Source organism: Tenrec ecaudatus, chromosome 15, assembly GCF_050624435.1.
Source record: "Tenrec ecaudatus isolate mTenEca1 chromosome 15, mTenEca1.hap1, whole genome shotgun sequence".
NCBI classification, from domain to species: Eukaryota; Metazoa; Chordata; class Mammalia; order Afrosoricida; family Tenrecidae; genus Tenrec; species Tenrec ecaudatus.
The window spans coordinates 115,590,412-115,603,284 of record NC_134544.1 but is presented as its reverse complement, the minus strand read 5'-3'; the positions used below and the strand labels follow the sequence as shown (position 1 = coordinate 115,603,284).

General features: G+C 40.7%; 1 protein-coding gene across 2 annotated transcripts in view; it reads right to left on the bottom strand.

Moving 5' to 3' along the window:
- RALBP1 (ralA binding protein 1) overlaps positions 1-12,873 on the bottom strand; it is an 85,166-nt gene that overhangs the window by 25,235 nt on the left and 47,058 nt on the right. For both annotated transcript variants that reach the window (XM_075533036.1, XM_075533037.1), the window contains 3 exons: positions 11,327-11,755; positions 2,540-2,889; positions 612-773 (listed from right to left, as the gene is read on the bottom strand). In XM_075533036.1, the coding sequence (XP_075389151.1) occupies positions 612-773; positions 2,540-2,889; positions 11,327-11,755 (941 nt within the window). The remainder of the gene's footprint in view (positions 1-611; positions 774-2,539; positions 2,890-11,326; positions 11,756-12,873) is intronic.

Genomic DNA, 12,873 nt, shown 5'->3' with positions numbered 1-12,873 from the left:
CAGTCTCGCCAAAAAATAAAACAAATCGAAAGCCACCATACAACCAAATGGTAGTGTTTCTTATATACAAGGAATCCATCAAAACGGCCTTACACTTGGCTCAATTCTGGCTTTCATAGCTAGAGCTCAGTAACAAGCAGATGAAACACACAATCTCTTTACTGTCCCAAGTCTCGGTGTCCTCTGCACAGTAGGTTGGATGGGAAGCAGCAGCCTTATCTGGATGAGTGAATGCTTTGGATTGCTGACTATGTGCCTGGCTCTGTGCTGAGCACATTATTTCATTCATTAAACTTCACCTCAGTCTGAGGAAGATCTGTCTACAACTGAAAATATTGAGGTTTAAGAAGATTAAGTGGTTTGCCTAAAACCCATCAGTAAATCAGATACTAGCAAGAATTTAAAAGCAGATTTTTTGATTCCACAGCTGGTGCTCTTTCTACCACGCTGCTTCTCTAATCTGCCGTGAAGAAGGTGGTGATCCCAGAATCAGACCCTCAGAAGAGCGCTCAATAAACCAGAGCTGTGAAGAATGACAAGCGGTCTTCGAAGTGCCAGATGGACGGTGGCGCTTTAACAGCTTAAGTGTACAGGGATGGCGCTTCACACACCTGTCTCCTGATCTCCTCCTTGATGCTCTCCTGCGTGTCTGGCAGTGTGGGCATAGTGGCCATGTTAGACCACCGAAGAGGTTTGGTCACTTGCTTCAAGACCACATTTCCAAAGAGCTCTTGCACATGTGTGAAAAACACATACAGGACACGATTGCTAATCTAAGAAAGATAAAATATTTTCAAGAAAAGTATTAAAATTAAATTTCATTTCCTTGTTCATGCTTTAATCTGTAACACGAGTGGGGGAGGGGGAAGGGAGGAAACTGAGTTAAATCATATCCTTGAGAATCAAGAAGCTAAGAAAAGGAGGCAAAAGCTAAGGAGTACCACCTTGTGCTTTGCTTTAAAATAGCTGTTTGCTGATTCTTTGGTCTTACGTACTTTTTAAAAGAAATGTACTACACTGGGATACCATTTTTATACTTTGGAGGCAAAACGGTTTCTTATTTGAGAGGTGACTTCGGAGGACAGTTTCAATGTTTGAAGAGCAACTCGGGGGTACAGTTTTGGGGATTCCTCTAGCCTTGGTAGGTTAATTTAAAGTTCTCTTCTCCGTTTTCTCCCTTATTATTAGAACCCATTTACCGTGTGCTTGATTAGAATGTCCAGTAGAGGTGGTCAGGCAGCATTTATCAAAATTTTTACACATATAACAAATGTGTTATATTCTCTCCCCACCCCAGTCAAAGTTTTTAACTATCTCACATCAGCGCCCTGTGTGCACTGTGAGCAGAATATGTGCGGATGAGTATGTCCAGAGAGCCCGGGTGTTTTTCTAGACTCAAAATGGAGAGGGCAGTGGTTTGCGTAGACAAATAATCTTGTAAACCAGTTCCTTCTGATTCTTGGGTTTTATCCCTTTTATCCATATGTAGAAAGACCAATAGCTTTATCGTAAATGGTCGCTCATACGCTTTACAAATACCCCAAATACTACTTACCATATTAAGAGGTAGAACACAAATTTTAAGAACCCTATTATGCTAATTGACTGGAGTGTCTTAAGCAATCTATACACAGCTGCTTTTCTATCACTACAATATTAAGTGATTTTAAAAAAAATTCTTTATTTTCAAGTGGTTTTTGAGACCATTTAACTCCCACAGGAATCGAGTAAGAAATAATGAGAGAAGAGCATTTGCAGTGCTTATGAGGGGCTGAGGCTTGAAGAATCCCTTATCAAAAGTGTACCACTTCTTGGCATACCTGGACAGCACATTTTTAAGTAAGACTCTAAGTTTTATTTAAATATGCTGTGAGTATAGTGTACTAATCAGAGATTATTTCCTACCTGGAACTTACTCTTACACTGCACCTAAATCTTCTGTGATGGAACCATCCCTATTATGATGCAAGAACACACACTTATCAAATTCTAAAATCATTATATCTGTATAATAAGACACCAATGAACTCATTAGTTAAATTTTCTTATAAAGTCCACACATTAAATCTTTGACTATATTAATATATGACAGATCCTCTAGTCCTGCATTTGAGAAGCGTGTATGTGTGTAACTAAGCAATCAGGATGATGAAGTATCTGAAATCTTTAAAATGCCAACATTAAGTTTGTAATTGTAGGTACCAATGGCTTCTTCTCTATACATGATTGATTACTGTCATCTGAAACCCACACTAAAAACTATGCAATATTCAAATGATATAAAAAACAAAAAACTTCAAGTTAAAGAATAAATATTTCGTCATCTTATATGTCAATGCTGTCCATGTTATGAGAGAAAAAAGGGCCTATATTCAAGCTAACCTATCATATAATAGCGAAACCAAACCCACTGTTGTTGAACTCCAACTCGTCCTGACCCTGTGGGGTGGACCATAATTGTTAATGGATCTATACGCTGCCCAGCTACAGAGTCCAAGGGCCAATACTTGAGGGGCTGCGTACAGGGAATACCACATACCTGAACTGTTGGGCTGAGCACTATAGAAATATTCTGTATGTTCATCTTTGTTTCCAGTTCTTTGGAGATCACATGGTCCATGTGTATCATCAGCCAGGAAATGAGAAGGTAGTTACACTCCGGCAGTTCCTTCAGTAAGCGCTGGAATTCCTGCACTTTCTCGCCCTCCGTGGCCTTGCCACAAGCCTCTTCAAACCTGGGCATCAGCTCTTTGGTAAGCAAATTCTCGGGAAGGTCTCTCAAATACTGCTTCAGCAAACTGGCTACAGTGTTAGGCTCGTAGTCATCCAAGTTTGGAGACTCTTCACGGTCATAGGCTGCTTTCAGTTCATCCACTTTTGATTTAATTCCTTAACACATTCAAATTAAAAAGAGAAAGAAAATGCCCCCAAAAGGAAATCAAACACCTCAGTTTTCATTATCACCGCAATCACCCCTAGTGGGGACATAGGAAAACTAAGTTATAATTGTAAATTATTTATCTGCACAGGTTTCAGAGTGTCCTATAAATAACAAAACGCAAAAGACAACATTTTAAGAGTATATCTACCAAAAGCCATATAACTGAAAACCTTACTACTCATACATGGACATATATTAAGCAAATACTAATACAAGAAAAAAAATAAAACAAAAAATTTGTTTAAAGGTTCTAAAACCCACTGCCATCAAGGTGATTCCAATTCACAGTGAATCTAGAGGATAGACCAGAACTTCCCCCTTAGGTGTCTAAGTCTATAAATCTTTATGGAAGCCAACGGTTTATCTTTCTCCTACAGAGCGGCTAGTAGGTTCAAACCATCAAGTTTCTGTTGACAGCTTGAGTGCTCAAGCACTCAGCCTCAGGGCTCCTTGTTCAAAAATTAATAGGAAAAAGTTCTGAAAAGAGATTAAGCTGTAACTGAAGAATGCATCTTGCGCTACACAGCAGGTACCGACGTGGTGCTAGTTGAGGTGCCGTCACCAAGAAAGGCTAACAGCTTCTGGTAATCGTCACAGGACGAACATAAATCCTAACTCAGTGTATGGATGCAAGTTCCAAAATAAGTCGTGAGTGATTACATTTCAAATAGAAAAGGTGAGCGCACCATCTAAACAAAACCCAGCACCATCAAACTGATTCCAACATACAGCAATCCTTCGAGACGATTTATCTTTAGAGTGGGTTTGAACAGCTGGCCTTCACATAGCGGCCCAAGACCTAACCCAAATTACTGAAAATCATTCTTATTAATTCACACCCCATTTCTATTCCTGAGTTCTTTCACTGTTTCCTTAAAATGAAATGCTGGGACAAAAAAAAAAGGAAAAGTGAAGCTCTGGAATGGATTTCAAACATTATATACGAAGGGGTACCACCCCCACCCCCCTCAAAAAAAAGAGAAGGAAATAAACCTGCTGGGCGGAGCTTTCATAGCACACGTTTAAAGGCAAACATCAAGCAACTCGCTCTGAGTCAGTGCACCCAGTGGGGTCACCTGGAAAGGTTCTCTCTGGTCACAATGAACTTTTTTTCATAAAAGCAGTTTCCCTTGAACCTCATTTTTTGTGACAGCTGATTTAAGAGAACGGGGCGTGGCTGTGAAATTTTGTTTCCTGCTCAGGAAAAGTGACGCAGAAACTGCCGTGATGTCGATCACAGCTTATAAGGAGAGCACTATGGGAAAACCTCAAGTGTACAAGTGGTTTTCTTGTTTCAAAACAGCTGAAATGTCAACTTCTAAAATGGACAAAAATGTCCACAAAATTCATGTACTTGTGCTCAAAGACCACCTGACCGACCACTGAAGAGATGGGGTTATCTGGACTCTCTTGGAGCTAGTTCCAGCGAATTTTCATGAAAGATTGGGGAATGAGAAGGGAGGGTCACTGTAAAATTTGTGCCTCAGGTTCTGACTGACCAGGAAAAAGACATTGAGTGGAAACAGGCCATACTTTGAAAAAACATCTCCAAAGAGAACCAGACTTTTTACTAAGATCATTACTGGTGACAGACATGGCCCTATTTCTGACCCTGAAAGTGAGCCAGAGAAAGATGCTCTCGTCACTTCACCCAAAAAAAAGCTCGTCAAGGGAAATCAAAGGTCAAGGTGATGCTTTTTTTTTCTCATGTTAGGGGGATAGTGCTTTGGTGTTCGTTTCACCGGGTCAGAAATTGTGAATCAAGGTTTATATTTAGAGGTTCTGAAAAGATGGTGTAATAGTGTGTGGCAAAAAGGCCTCATGTGTGACAGACGAGGGACTGGTTTTGCCACCACAACAATGCACCTGCTTACACAGCCATCTGTGTGCCAGTTTGGGGCAAAAAAACAGCATGCCTCTCTTGCCCCACGCACCTTAGTCACCTGACCTTACTCCATGCAACTTCTGGTTTCTGCGAAGGACAGTGATTTGACAACTTAGAGGTGAAAGATAAAACGAGGGAGGTGCTGTCAGCCATCCAAACACATGAGTGCGAAAATTGTTTCCAAGAATGGAATTGCAGATTTGCCAAATGTATTAAGTGTAATGGAGAGTACTTTGAAGGTGATAAGGTTGTTTTGTAAAAAGAATTTAAATACATAACTCTTGGGGTGGGGGGAATTCCGGGTTTGGGGGTGTATGCTCTCATAGTTTTAGTTCAATCTGCATTTAAGTGACAAAATTTAGTGACTTCAATCACTAACAGACTACACCATACCTTTTTGTTGTTTTTAGGCCAATTATGTGAAAACAGCCAGAAATTAAGACTGACAGTTTCTAATGATAAATATTAAAATGTTACCTAACCTGAATACCATTTTATAACAAATACAATGTTTATAGCTAGTCTGTACATTCCTTATTTTATTTGAAAATGTGTTTATTTAAAGCTTACCCAGCATGGACAAAATAAAATATTGCCAATTATAAAAATAATAGTATGAATTATATTTTTCCATGATCTTTATTTTGAAACAGAATGGGAAGAAAACAATTTCCTTTTTTATTTGCTTTTATGATAATGAGTAAAACATAATAAGCAATAACTTTTCAATATTCTTAGAAGAACCACCTCTCTTTCTTGCTCATATATTTATTTATTCCCCCAACACTACCACCAAGAATAACAACCTAAAAAACAAAGCAGCGTATTGCTTAGCTTGTTGTTATTCTGACTATTATCTGAATGTTTTCTTTGAAAACGTGAACACTCCAAATAAAGCATTCACATTGCAGTGAAAAAATCTGTACGATTATGTATGTAATATAGATAATTAATCATATAAATAATATATTGTATATATATCCATGTAGTGTGAAGGAAATAATTAGCATACAGAAAAGAGCACTGGTGCTGCTGTGGATTAGGCACAACTACAAATATTGAATCACAGAAACCCTATATCCGAGCTAGCATGGGCTCAATGGCAGTAGGGTTTGCATGTGATTTGGGAAACATAAGGAAGGGGAAGCTTCTCCCAAAGTTGCAGACTGTACTTCGCTTTGCTGCTTATTGCTTATTCTGATCTTTTCAAAAGTGTAGTGAGCATACCCAAGGAAGTCAGTTGGCCCCCTCTTCACCTTTCTTCTCACAGAATGTTCCTAGATATGACAGTCACTCAGGCTCACTCCCCTCCCCCCGCCCCAATAGCCACAGTCAACAAGACTGTAATGCAGAGTGATTAACCTCCCTGGCGGTCTAATTATGTCAGTAATTTTGTACCAAATTCTTGTTTGCGAAGTGAAAAAAATTCCATAATCAGGGAAAATCTGTATTCTGGCATGACGGTGGCAAAAAATGGAGTTGCAAGTAATTTATTGGTGGTCCAATACCACTCTGCAGGGGTTTCCCCGTCACTCCCTGAAGTATGATTCGGCCCAGAAACTTCCAAATGTCATCTTTGGTCACTGGTTCCCACTTTCTGCTTCTTGAAAACTTATGAAGCAGAGTAGCAGATTGTTGCTCTTTGTACCGGTTTGTCTCCGTAACAATTTTTTCAATGACCTCATCAGTCAAATAATTGTAGGTACACCAAAGGGTTGCTGTGGTCAACGTCTACTCTCATACCAGGTGCTCCAGTAAATGGGAATCTTGGGGGAGCTGTCTGACAATAGAGCAGCAAGTTCGCCCATCGCTGAGCTCAGGTGCGGAATCGTCAGTCGTCACTTACCTGATCAGTGTCAGTGTCGGATGATGAATTTCCCCATGAACCACTATCGCTCAATTCTACAAGTAATTCTAAGTCACTGTTGCTGTCATTTATCTGGTCTAAAACTCCTTTTGGGCTAAAGTGACACTTTTTTGATGCCACGGACAAAAAATTTCCATACAAAAATTTTCCAAATGACAGTAAAAAGGTTTCTAGGGACAAATCTGAGGTGATTTGCTTTGAAACAATGTAATTTCACTGGTTACACTGTATCACTGTTTCTGTGTGTGTATGTCTCTTTTGGACTTGCAGTTTTGAATTTCCCACCCACTTCATGCAGAGAAGACCACTGGACCGGGGAGCAGATAAGGGACTTCTCTGCAGTGTAATCTCGATTGTGGCTCATGGTTACTGCTTCTGACAGGTAACATTTACCCCAGCCACACTCGCGATTACCCACCAGGGAAGTTAACATAACAATGGTTACAGGATCTTGCAATTTTCTGTTAAAAAACAATTCTGTAAATGCCAACCAATCACGTTTTCTTCCTTTTATGTTCCCAGATTTTCTATACTTAAACTCTGAACATTCCCTCTTGCCAGAACACTTCTGTGAATATCCTGCTTGATATACGTTATAGTCTTCCTTCAATGTAATTCTTTAATTTTAATAGAAACTTCAGTTTGGTATTTGACAGTTTGGTATGTGACAGTAGACAGAGTAAAATGTGCCCACCAGAAAAAATCATAACTGATTTAGAAATTCATATTCTCTTAAAACGTTCTTGGAGTAAAGCTATGACTTGTACCGATTACAAATGGGCAAAAAAAAGGACATGTAGCCCAACCACACACTTCCTCCCCTATCCCAATCTCCTTCGAAAGGACTGGCCTCTGCTTATGTGACAAATGTCCGATCCACTTTTTCCAAACTAGCGTCTCCAGAGGCCCTTGTGAAAAGGAAGTGAAGTTCTTGGTACCTCCTCTGGAGTGTCAGGCTTTCTTGCTGCAGCAATTTGGTTTATTCCTAAATAAAATCTATCAGAATTTCTAAACTTGACTCTAGATTCTGTCATTCAACAAATCACACAACCTTTTAAATTATCTTTCATAGTAACTGGAACTTATTTAAGAATACAGAATGAGCAAACTCTCACTGGGAAAGTGTTGCTAGCTAGACAAAACTGGGCAATGGGGAAAAGGTGGCAATGAAAGGGTAAAAGTGTGACAATGGAAAGAATTCTACACAAAAGGGAGGTGAAAGCATACTTTCCCCAATCCTCCCCAAGCACAAAGGAAGGTAAAGGGCAGATAAGACACATTTCCTTCACCAATGAAAGAGAAGCTGTTAGGTAGCTAGATGGGGGGGTTGTTCCTCTCCATGCCTCTGACCCCTCAGGAGGGTGGAAGCCATAAAGCCTAAAGGGCATGTGCCAACTCAGGTACCTGAACCCGGTGGACTTAATTCAGCTAATGGGGTCAATCAGTACCCTTGACCACGCCTCCCAGCCGCAGGCCCCAAAAGGCTGAAACCTGGAGACCAGCTCCTCTCTTCCCCACTGCTCCTCTGCCTTCTGCTCAGCTGTGCTGCAGTCTCTCTCTGTCTCTCTCATCTGGCCTCAGGTTGCCACGTGTGGGGGGGTGCAGTTCTGTGTTCAGTTATCGGTAAAACCTGAAACTTCTATCATTATAAAACCCACTTGGATCACAAACCAGGCTTTAGTGTGAATTCCTTCTCGTGTGAAGCCAAGGACCAAGACTTTTCCCAACTGAGAAACCTCACAGAGAATAAAAAGGTGTGGGCTCTTGGGTCAGGCACAGGTCGGGAACACAAGGAACAGCCTGATCTGCCCTTATCGGGCCAAGTCAGCTAGCTTCAAAAGGGCTCCAAGGACAAGAGCCATCTCCTGTAGGTATCAGGCAGAATGATCAAGACACCACCCTACCTCGGAATGTCCCAGATGGAGAGGGCTTAAGTCCCTGCCCCCTCCCCCTTGTTTTCCCTCCTGAACACCTTAAAAACTTGCTCTTCACCACAGATAGGTGCGACTTCCTGGGCTCACAGCTGGGGATCTATGAACCTCCCTGAGGCCGGGAGCTCAGGTTGCTCCTGTCCCTTTCTCTGCTCTCCCCTCCCTCCCAGGCAGTATGACTTCTGGCCTGGCCTCAGTTTATCTTTGTGGCAAACCTAATATGGGCAGGTGGTGTGTGTGGAAACAGGATGTTCACACTACTCCCACAACGGATGACTTGACTCTTGGATTCAGACTCTGGCGTGTTGGGGTACACGTACCTGGAAAGGGAGGAATGCTAAGTCATCTAATAGCAGTAGACCTGCTAGAAAACAAGCCAGCAATAGAAAATTCACCATTAGCAAAATAAAAACCCAGTTCTTGTTCTGATTAGCTGGAGGCCCTTTAGTGCTCTGAGACAAAGTATCTCTTTTTAAACTCATTCTGTTCAAGGCTTTTCTCTGAATCTGGCTGGAATGTTGTACCTCGCCTGAGAACCAAGAGTAGACAGGCTCAAGACTGATTCTCATGGCAACAATCTACTAGTAGCAGTATTCAGAAAAAGTCAGTCTTCACCTGTGCACTGCATGTCATGCTGAACGCAGCACGTAGCCACAAGAAAAAGACACAATGGTATTTGAGCTCATCAAAGCAGGAGCTTGGGCCTAGGAGTCGATTCTTGGGCAAGCAACTCAGCTTGAAAACCACTGAGGAAGAGTTGCAACCTGAGTTTCTTACAGAATGCTGACATAAAAAACAGATCAAAGGTGAAAGAATCCTTTAAACAAAGTTGCAGTAATTTTTCAGAGAAACTTTTACCTAAAATAAAATGTCTTACCTATCAAGGCCAAATAAAACAAGCAACTTATTTTATTATTGTTTACATTTAAAAAATCAATTCATATTCTTAACAGTTAATTTTCCAATTCATTTAAATAGGCTTCATTTTATGTACCACTAAGGAGTTACGAAGAACCAAGCTGGATTTGGACTAAATCTGGACCACTGACTAAAAGGCTGGCGTTCCAAAATCAGCAGATGTTTCATGGAAGAACAAGGATGCAGACTGCTTCTAGAAAGATTTGCAGAAACCCTAGGGCCTATAGTTGTACTTTGCTCCATAAGAATGCTGAGTTTAGTGGGTGTGGTCTAAAGGACTTACAAAATAAAATATAATACCTGATTTGTTTTCTATAAAATACAGCAGTGAAGCCATAAAGTAGAAGAATATTGTCTATTGGATTTTGTAAGTTTTCCAGTTACCAAAAAGTCTGTTCTTTCTTAACAAAATTAAAGTGTCAAAGCTACCTTCTAGAAAAATATGTCTTAATTAAATTTCTAAACATAATGGGAATTTAATGATTTTGAACATAGGTGTTTTACAGGCCAGAACTTTCATCCCATGTCAGTACAGCAGTCACACTGCTTCGCAAGAAATAAAGTCTTTTCACTTGTAAATATCACACATTTTACGTAGCTAATATAGAACATATTTTGCCAAGTATGAAAATGGAAAATTAATTGCATCAATGAACATAATCGCAGAATGATTGACAAAAACATTACCATTTGTAACATTTAGTAAATAACATTTCATCCCCCTTAGCATGTGGGGGGAGATCAGATGCTTACAGACACTCTCCCCAAGGGCAGTTAGTCACCAGACTACAGGGTAGGCCTCACTCCCTGCTACTGGGACAATAAACTATTTCTCCCTGAGCCTGCAACCAAGCGTTCACACCCTACCAATAATGGTCTCTATCAGTTGAGCCAGGGAACAGGCCAAACTGACTCTGTGACATCCAAAGTTAAGTTGCCATCCTAAACCTAGGATCTGCCCATCTTGTCACATGTATACCCCCAATCCCTCCTCTTCCTATTGCATGTATGTCCCTAGACCACCCCCTCTCATTACTATATCACCTATAGCACAGCCCCTTCCTGTGATGTATGTCCTCACCTATAATTAGGGGGCTTGCATGTCCCCAGAGAAGATAAAAAGCCTGGAGTAGCATTAAAGATGGCTCTCTCCCTCCCCGTGGACCACCAAGCGGGGCTGAGGTGAGCATGCTGCCATGAATTGTGTCTGACTCCATTTATTTCAATGCTTCTCTTCTGTCTCTCATGCTCTCTATAACTTTACCATGATCTTTACTTATTATCGCTGTACAATTGCGCCTACCGGACCCGTAACGATGTGTTAGGGGCTGGCTTCCCTGACATTAGCTGAGCTCAGAATTATAATTGTATTAGCAAGTGTGTTTCTAGGCCAAGAAGCTTCTGAAGAATATGGATACTCTTCTCTGTAGCGATTCTCTGATGTCCCTCACGACACGAACCTCTGCGTAGTCAGAAAAGAAAGCACACAGAACGGCCCACGAAGCAACATGACTATCCCTATGTTTTACTACGTCTCATCTTATGATGTCACAAGCTATAAACAACTCATGTCTTCGCGGAAGGAAGGAAACAGTATTTGAAAAGCAAACCGCCAAAACATACTAAAGGGGAGAGGGAGGCGCTTTTGTTCCAGCTGGAAAAATGGAGAAGGTTATTATGATCTACAATTTTCCTCACACATTGTTAGTATTTTCCTGTCCTTAGAAAAATCAAAGAGAAGTTAACTTTGAAAACCCATCAAATTAGCTCTATGTACCCAATACCTGAAACTCTGTAGATGCCTTCACACTTCATGCCATACTTTTCCACATAATCTAAACATTCTCGGAAAACTGCAGGCAGGCAAATGCCATCATACATCATGGTCCTCTCTGCTGCATCAGCCAAAGGAATTCCAAAAATGGGTCTGAGACTTGGAGTATCCACTTGAGGCAACTCTGGCTCTGGAACTGTCTTCTTCCTTTTCTTCTTGTCCTTCCACTGCTTAACAACATCAGCTGCTGTCAAGTCTTTGGACTTCTTCTCCTTGTGCTTTTCTTCTTTGGGTTTCTCCTTGATTTTAAAGTCCTTCTCCTTCTTTTTAGAAAAGCTCGGCTTCTTGAACACATGGATCCCCTTGGACCTTTTCATTTTGGAAGGACTCTCAGCTTCATCCCCAGAGCTATCTTCCTGAAAGGCGGCATAGCCTTCAGCTGCCAAAGAAATATAGGGAGTATAAATTTTATGTTTGTCTAATATCACACTGTCCACAAGCTTTCTAAAAACAGAATCATCTGGGACTACCAATCTAGCTTTTCACTTCATGCCCAACCACTCCGAGGCAACCTGGCAATGAATGGCTTCTTCATGCCTAGTATGAGACGCGGCAGTAACAACTCCACATCACAGGAGGGCAACATGCAGGCCGACCTGCAATAGTAGGTAGTGAAGACTGGTTTTGTTTTACACATGTATGTAAAGGAATTTTGACAAACCAAGTATTAGGAGTACACAGAAAGGGGTCTACACAAAGGTCCTTCTATAAAACACAGCATCCCTTCGTAAAGTAAACAATGTCCTCTGATAAACTACCATATAGACTCATGTATAAGCTGAGTTTTTCAGCACATTTTTAATGCAGTTTTTGTGGTAAAAGTAGGTGCCTTGGCTGATATTCAGGTTGGCTTATACTCGAGTATATATAGTAGCTTCAATAAACTTAGGTTTTTTTCATATTTGAAGTCTGAACTTGGAGTGATTCCCATCACAGATGCTCTGGCTGTTCCCTGATCACACTTCACATTCCTGTCACTAGCTGTTTGCTAAGACTGTAGCTGAGACTGAAGCTTCAGATGTACAGTAGATTATAAAAAAATCTCCTAATCTTTTATGATGCCCACATCTATCAGCCACTGGCCTACACCAAAAGTCCTGGTTTTCATACACCTGTCGCATGCCTAGTTATTTTGTACATTTCAGTGTCATCATGGTTTTGCTTCTCAAAAACTGCCACTCTTATTTTCAGCCTACCTTACCAACTACGTTGTCCTCTAACAAAAATAGCGTAAGCCACATATCAACCAAATGCCAAAAATATTAAAAGGCTTAATTTTTTTATATAAAATACCCGACACTCATACATTGTTGGAGGAAATAAGCCATACAACCATTCTGAGACGTTATTTCTCAGGAGATACTAGAGTTGAAATAAGCAGGAGCTGTTAAGTAAGCAATTCCACTGCCAGGTATAAGCATCCAGAAATGTAAGCATGTGTGCCAAAAGACATGCACAAGTGAAGCACTATTCCTAATAGTAAAAAAACTAAAGACA